At 43.5% G+C, this 7,960-nt stretch overlaps 1 protein-coding gene across 2 annotated transcripts in view; it reads left to right on the forward strand.

Moving 5' to 3' along the window:
* Window positions 1-7,751, forward strand: part of LOC143036374 (beta-1,4-glucuronyltransferase 1-like) — an 86,147-nt gene extending 78,396 nt beyond the window's left edge. For both annotated transcript variants that reach the window (XM_076203631.1, XM_076203632.1), the window contains 3 exons: window positions 1,729-2,764; window positions 5,207-5,332; window positions 6,400-7,751. In XM_076203631.1, coding sequence (XP_076059746.1) covers window positions 1,729-2,764; window positions 5,207-5,332; window positions 6,400-6,606 — 1,369 coding nt within the window. In that variant the 3' untranslated portion in view covers window positions 6,607-7,751. The remainder of the gene's footprint in view (window positions 1-1,728; window positions 2,765-5,206; window positions 5,333-6,399) is intronic.
* Window positions 7,752-7,960: the final 209 nt, after the last annotated feature.

Consider the following 7,960-nt stretch of genomic DNA (forward strand, 5'->3'; position numbering starts at 1 on the left):
CTTGACACGTGAATGCAGTCTTACTAAATATTATGCATATTGATCAAGAGAGTGCCATGGTTTTTATTGTCATAAAACCAAACGAATTGACGCAGCCCGAAGGGATTTCTCCCCGTCTTCTCCTTTCCTGAATGAGAGGACGGAGAGGGGGGGTGTCGCCGATTTAATGAAGCGGCCTTGCTGTGGATATACTGTGTCTTGGGGCACTGCTTCTGACCCAGGGCAGTGGACAGGATGCAGGGATGACCCGTCATCCAGGAGGTGCCAAGATAAGAGGGAGGGTAGAGGGGAGTGTGGAGTATGTAGGGGATGGAATGGGTGGGAGTGGTTTCTATGCTTTTTTTTTTTTTTTTTTTTTTTTTTTGCTACCTCCCTTGTAAGGGGGAAAAAGCCTTTGGTATATGTATGTATAAAACTGAAGAGAATAAAACCAATAACGTTTTTGGTACCTACAGGGTACCACACAGATGAACAGAATAGCCTGAAGAGAGTTAAACTACAAGAAATAGGTTCATCCATTACTGAAAGGGGTTTATTGAAAGAAGATGTAACCGCATCTGAGTGAGTACCGCGAGGATATCTAGCCTTCTGTGACTCGCCACATTTCTGGATCACGTGTTAAGCTCGTGGTCGACAGCTATTACCCTCCCGAATGAGAGCTCAGAGCTCATATATGGCCCCACCTATAGGTAATGCTGAGATTTTACACACGCGCACACACATACGCACACACACACGCGTGCGCTGCGAGTTGTTACTCCAACTCTTGTGGGCGGGGAATTGGCTGTGTGTGTGCGTGTAAGGTCACAAGATTACCTATAGATCGGTCATATATGAGCTCTGAGCTTTCTTCTGGGAGGGTAATAGCTGTCGATCACGAGTGTAACACGTGATCCAAGACGATGGTGAATCACACGCACACCATCTACATGCTCAAAATGGACAACATATTTCTTTCAGAAGAAACATTATTGTCTACATTGTATTGGAGACAGCTTCTTCTTTTTTCACTGATTTATAGTGATAGAAGATGATCAGTCACCCATTACCAGGAGGAAATACAATTGAAATTGACGGAGACATTGTTCCCGGTGTAGAAACCGAGTGTCAGCCGCTTAGGGTTGCACCTCCAGATGGCGGTAAGGGTATTGAGATGATCCTCTCTGACGTCTGTCTCTCAGGACCGCTACTACCAGGTACGCGCCTTTGGTCCCAGGTGCATTATGTCCAGTTTCATCCAGTTTCGAATGATGTCGAAGTAATGACGTCATCACTCGCGTGAAGCTCCATCCAAATACTTAACCACGGCTGTTTTGAAAATGTATTTACCCTGTCGCTTTATTTTACGATTTCAGTATTATCATTACAATCGTTCTAGCTACCGGTAGGCCATTCTGCTCGTCTGAAAGATAGAAGGCTTGGTATCATTGAGAGAATTATGTGAATTAGCGAGGGAATTCCATAATGATATACCTCTTACATTTTTCACTCTTACAGAAATCCTATGTAGGAGCTTGAAAATATGAACGTATCTAAGCGAAAGTTTAGAAATTATAAGATGAACTTAGGAAAATTTAATTGGGAGCTCATGACCTGATTCTGTACTTCTCTTTCAGGCTGTCGCGCGACTCGATGTGAACGTATCTAAGCGAAAGTTTAGAAATTTTAAGATGAACTTAGGAAAATTTAATTGGGAGCTCATGACCTGATTCTGTACTTCTCTTCCAGGCTGTCGCGACTCGACCTGGAGCACCAGCTAGCAAGTCCCGCTTATGGTGTCATGGCCTTGAGGAACATCCGACGATGGCAGCGCACAGCCCTCTTGGCAGTGATCCTCATCGGAGGCGCCTGGCTCCTGCTGGGGGCGCCCTGTTCCTTGTTCGTATGCCCCGGGGAAGGTACTCAGAACGAGGAACCTCTGTCTGACCCCATAGGAGGCGCCGAAGACGGGTCGTCCTCGGTTTTATGTACGCAGCTCGCCCTCAAATCCTCTCCCAAGTTGCGACTCCAGTCATCACCACAACTAGGGGAAGGGGGATCCTACCAGGTGGTTCTGAACTACCTTCCGGCCGACCGGTCCTACCGGTTGAACGAGTCCGTCACGTACTCGACGCACGCTACGCCGGAGTTCCTCCACCACGTGGAGGAACTGGCGACGCGATGGACGGGGCCCGTCAGTGTGGCCGTCTACGTCCCTAACACCGACTTCTGCCTCGTTTTGGCTAAGTTGGCCCGGTTGAGGGCCTGCGGATCCAGGGCCATCAGGGAGAACGTCTCCTGGCATCTGTACTGGCACAAGGACACGCCACCTGCCGTCCAGAACTGGAGGGTCATCCCGGACGAGAAAGCTGTGGATTGTTATACCGAAGAGGAACCTCTCCCGAAGACCTACCGCTCCTCCAAGCTACTACCTTACCCTGTTAACGTAGCAAGGAACGTTGCCCGTTCCGCATCTACCACCCAGTACGTTCTTCCCTCTGACGTGGAACTCTTCCCTTCGTCAGATATGATCCCAGAGTTCCTCGCCTTCATGCAGAAGATCTCCAACGGGAAGGATCTCCGGGTAGGGTCCGTCTGGCCCCGGATTTATATTGTACCGACTTTCGAAGTGGCCACCACAATACCCTCCACGAAGGAGGAGCTGGTACGGCAGTACGCCAAAGGCGAAGCTGTCTACTTCCATCGCCTTGTCTGCAACCACTGCCAGAAATTCCCCGGCATCACTGACTGGGTGCATCAGCTAGGTTCTCCGGGCGTCATGAAGGTAAGACCAAGGTTCTGGGTGGGAACGTATCAGAAGCTGAATTCTCCGGTCGATTTCGAGAACTTTCGGGTCAATCTCGGGGAGTGTGACCAAGGTTTTGGGTTGGAACCTATGAGGAGTTGCCCTCCGATAGAATTCAAGAACTTCCCGAGGACTGGCTAGGACAACCCTAAAGGGACTTCGGTTCCAGTACTTCATGGGCAAAACCAGTGAGGAAGGTTCTTTTAAGTTATACATTTTATTCCGTATCGCAGGTTGATTTATGTTATTCTGTCTGCTGCCTAGCACTTTTGTTAATCTCTATGAAAGCTCCGCTGTAGCGTAGGGGTTTATGACCCATCTCGATGCCTTATCATTGAAGGTGTTATTTTTCCTTTGGTCCTACTTGCAATCTGAATATCTTATTCATAACGTGACACCTCAATCGTTAGAGAAGTGCTCAAAGAAAAAGATCACAATGGAGGTAGCGAACGTGCCAGTACATGGTGGGTGAGTGGACTGTAGATGAATGAAAAAAAAAGAGGAGACATGTAGTGGGGAGAGAAGAGAGAGAGAGAGAAAAAGAGGGAAGATTAAGGTGCAGTAAACGAAGGGAAGACGGTAATGAAGGATAGAGGGGGAAGGGATTTTTATGTGTATACACATATGTATGTATACACAATTATATATATACATGTAGATGTACATATGGATATGTACGTATATATTCACATGCATTATATGTATATATAAGTGTGTGTATGTGTGTGTAAAAATATCTCCACTTTACTGTTGAATTCCCTCTTGTTTGCAACATACTAGTCCCCTTCTCGGGAGTTTATATTTCTTATCCACCTCTTCGTGCCTCTACCAGGTTGTGTACGCACGCACACAAGAATAAACATGATCATTGTCACGACCCACCTATGGGCCAGGCTAGTCGCGATACACACACACAAAAAAAAAAAAAAAAAAAAAAAAAAAACGTGCGCAGCTCGGGCGAGTGACAGAGTTCAGGCAGGATAATTAAATTCTTCGTTAACATTAATTATTATTTACAATAGTAAAATAGACACAAACAACATAGATGGACATAAAATAAGAAAAAGTGGCAATGCAAGATCTAAATGCATATACTCTATGTTGCACGAATTATAAATAGGTACTTAAATAGTTACCAGGTGTAGTAGCTAGTTCTGCGCTTGTATGCAACACGTAAGAACAGGTGGGCGAAATGAAGTCTTGATTATGGTGTAGACGATCTTGATTCTGGTTACTAGTAGTCGTACCAATGGAAAGTCGTCTGGTCCGATCTTCAAGTCTTGGCAACAAATGAGTTGTTTGAGGATAACTTCTGGTAGAGAAATGTTCTGGTAGTTGGGAAACACGTAGATGATAGGATGGTGTCTCGTAGTGGAGAAATAATAGAGAGAGAGCATGTGTAGAGTCGTACTTAGCTTTAGTCTAGATTTCCGAACTAATTCGGAAAAGCGAAGGCTGGCACTTCGCATGGAGATTACCAATTCGTGGGTTCGGTACCTGAAGATTGCGAAGTGCTTGTTTAATTGAGTTGTCGTGATCGACGAATGTAGAAGAAAAAAAATCTACGTAGGTTCAGATGAACCGTGGACGTCTGCTTCTTTTCTTGTCTTCTCTCTGTTCTCAGTGTTCTTTCTCATATCTCTGCTGTCTCTCTCTGCTTTGGTCTCCACTCTGGTTCTCTCTGTAGTCGCTCTCTACCCGGCCTTATATAGCCTGGGAATTGGTCATTACGTTTCCTGGGTATCGATACGTACCTAAATAAGGTAGTTCAGCCACCTCCATCCAATGGGAAAGAAGAACATTTTTTCGCGCCAAATTGTGTAACGTTTTCCGAGCTTGGCGTCATCTGACAGAACGTATTCGAAACGTGCCCCAGCGGTTTACTTTATAACATAAATATTACGAAATATACACAATATTTCTTTCCACAAGTGACAATAACATTAATGATAATACACAACACATCGTATTCAAGTAAGGTGTGCCTTAAAAATACAAACATGAGACTTCATTCGCGCAAGGGCATGGCACAGCACAACCACAGGATTCCTTTCATGCTAAGGGCGTGACGGTCATGTACTCAAACAGTCAAGGACACGTGTGCCTAGTGCAGTCTAGTGTATTGTGATATTGTGACGGCGTGCTGTACCGCAACCCCTTGCTGAAGAGTAAGCGTTTATGTTGATGACTGGGTCTCATGACATGGGTACTGAAGTGTGCACGCAACGGCACACTACGTTGTACCAGGTTCATATGCACGCAGATGTATGTATACACATATACATAGGCTTGTATATACATACGCGTATGCACACACACACACAAACACACAATCCCCACCATTACCAGACAACAAAACCCAGTAGGTCTTAACTTTGTTTCTCTCACGACAAACTAACTCCAGGTGTTCCACTTTTGCAGGCGTTTTCGGTTGTGAGGCGTCAGTTTCCGTACCATCGATGGGAACCCATCTACATCAGCACCAAGGACGAACCCTTCTACGACGAGAGACTCTCCTGGGAAGGACTGCAGGACAAGATGACTCAGGTCAGTGACTTGGTCCTTTCGTCCTTTCTGGTTTCTTTTGGGACAGGTGTTAACTTTATGCGCTCCCCTTGGTTTATTGTGCGCTGGTGGCATAATAATCAGAAGCGTGCTGGGCTTGCATTCGCTTAGCTGTGGGTTCGAATCCCACACTTCCCTCCGATCCCCAGCAATTGTTGTCACTTTCTCTAGGAGTCCAAGCGTATAGGACAAAGGTGACGGTTCCGGCCGCAGCAACGCGCATCCTGACGCAGGCTCCTCACTTTCTTGATTTGAGTCTAGAACAAGCAACTTAACTAGTTAACTGACAAATTACATGTGGCAGCGAGTGAGAATTTGTTATGGCTGGTGTTATCTCGAAATGTCTTTAGATAACTTGAGACGAGACTAACTCCGCCGGGAACCCCTAGCTCGCCTAACTCGGAGACTCTCCCTTCTTACCTTTGTTATGTTGCTCAGGTATCAAGGACAAGTGACAGTCGCCGACAGCCGTAGCAGCATGTGTCATAAGGAGAAAATAAAACAATGTACCTATATATAGTCTTACTTTTTACTGTAATTCTTGCACATTTTCTGCCAATCTTTACCCTTTGCTCATAACTTCATTTTACCTCTCGACAGCCGCAGCAGCATGTGCCATAAGAATAAAAATAAAACAATGTACTTATATATAGTCTTACTTTTTACTGTAATTCTTGCACATTTTCTGCCAAAATTTATCCTTTGCTCATAACTTCATTTTACCTCTCGAAAACTCCCTTCCATAGTGTTCCATCTATCCTTTTGTTATGATCTGTCGCCAGGTGATTTCATTCATCTTCATGGCGCCCCCTCGTTAGTGAAGGTGTCAATGGGCAAGGAGACCCCCATATTTAGATGAAATTGTTTAGTACATAAGAACATAAGAATAAAGGAGACTGCAAGAGACCATAAGGCCTACACTAGGCAGCTCCGTATCCACCACCTCCTGTCGTCCCCATCCATAAAGTTGTCTAATCGTAACTACCCGAAAAAAAGTAAGAAGTAGACTATTACTGAATGAAGAACTAATGTTTGTACTTCTCTTTCAGATGCATGAGTTCTGCCTCCGGGGCTACAGCTTGGTGATCCTGGATCGCGCCTTCCTTGTCCACTCGCCAGGGATCAAGCGAAAGAAGACGCAGAAGGACAACACATGGAGGGAACCTTTTGTTGCTGAAAACTCTCGCATCTACGACAACGTCATGGAAGAACTCGAGGGCAAGTTCGGAAGCAACGAGAAATGCAGACGTCACTGAGATGAGGTCGTGATTCAATGCTTCCGTGGATTTTCGTCTGTTCCTCACTCTCTGAAAGGAGTCTGTTCCAGAAGTGAATGGGGAAGTCATCTGGAAAGTGTCGGGCACGAGGAAAAGGATTCTGAAGAGCTGAAGGACGAGATCCGTGTCTTTCTCTAGTGCCCCAAAAGCTGAAAAAGAATAACCTAAGAACTATCAGATTTGAAACCTTCTCTGGAAGAGTTTGGACATGTTTTTGGAGTAAAGAATCATAGAAGTTTGGCTTTGTCCTGGAAAGCCAAGAACTACAGACGGGCCGTCGTTCTTGTTGGCCACTCAGTATATAAACCCGGCAGAAAATTTACTTAACACATGAAAACAAAAATCCTTTATTGTGAATGTTTACTAGACCCAGCCCTGTGAATCAACAGTGAAACAGAAAAGCCAACAGTCGCTGCCAGCGGGAGCAAGTAAATGTGAAATTAACTTGCAATATAGGCACACACGACCGAAATGAAATCATCGATTGTACTTAATCGAATTGTGAACGGAACTGAAAATTCATCAATTCATTCCTAACTCGTCTGGTGTTTGAGCTTCTTTAACTTCTTTTGGACCGTGGGTGGTTTTTTTTTTCTCCAAATTTAGCGATTTTTCTCTAACTAAAACCAAACTATTTCATTCACCATAAGAAAAAAAAGTCTTGTCCATAGAAGGTTAGAAAAATGATCATTTAGACAACTGGATAATTTTTGGCACATTTAAGGGTTTTATTTTGGCGTCAGACGATGTCATTCAATCCAAAAGAAGTTAAATCGAAGCCTCTATGCAGTCAATGTCCAGATAATTTGTCAGTTTCTACCCTGCTCCGCTAACTCTCGATACAATCTTCTCCCCTCCTTACTAATGTGATAGTCGTAGTGACAGTGATAATATAGAGTACTGGTGCAAGAACTCTATCCACATTGATGGTCACTTAGTAGTGTGTGAAAAGTTTATGAAAATCAGGTCATTTGGAAAGATAAAAGAGTAGTTAGTGAATTACTCTATATCTTAACTCCCGTCACATTAATCAACACGGAAAAGTTAAGTAAGATTCTTCTATATGTATATGTGTGTTTGTGCATATATATATTTGTGTATGTATATATATGTATGGGTATATATCCATGTGTACATATATATAATATATATGTATATATGAATATTATATATATATATATATAATTATATATATATATATGTATATATATATATTTATATAAATATATATTTATGTATATATGTATATACATATATGTATGTATATGTATATGCAAATATATATATATATATATATATATATATGTATATATGTAAATGAATATATATATAT

Source organism: Oratosquilla oratoria, chromosome 20 (assembly GCF_046742065.1).
Source record: "Oratosquilla oratoria isolate Oo_2021 chromosome 20, ASM4674206v1, whole genome shotgun sequence".
Lineage (NCBI taxonomy): Eukaryota > Metazoa > Arthropoda > Malacostraca > Stomatopoda > Squillidae > Oratosquilla > Oratosquilla oratoria.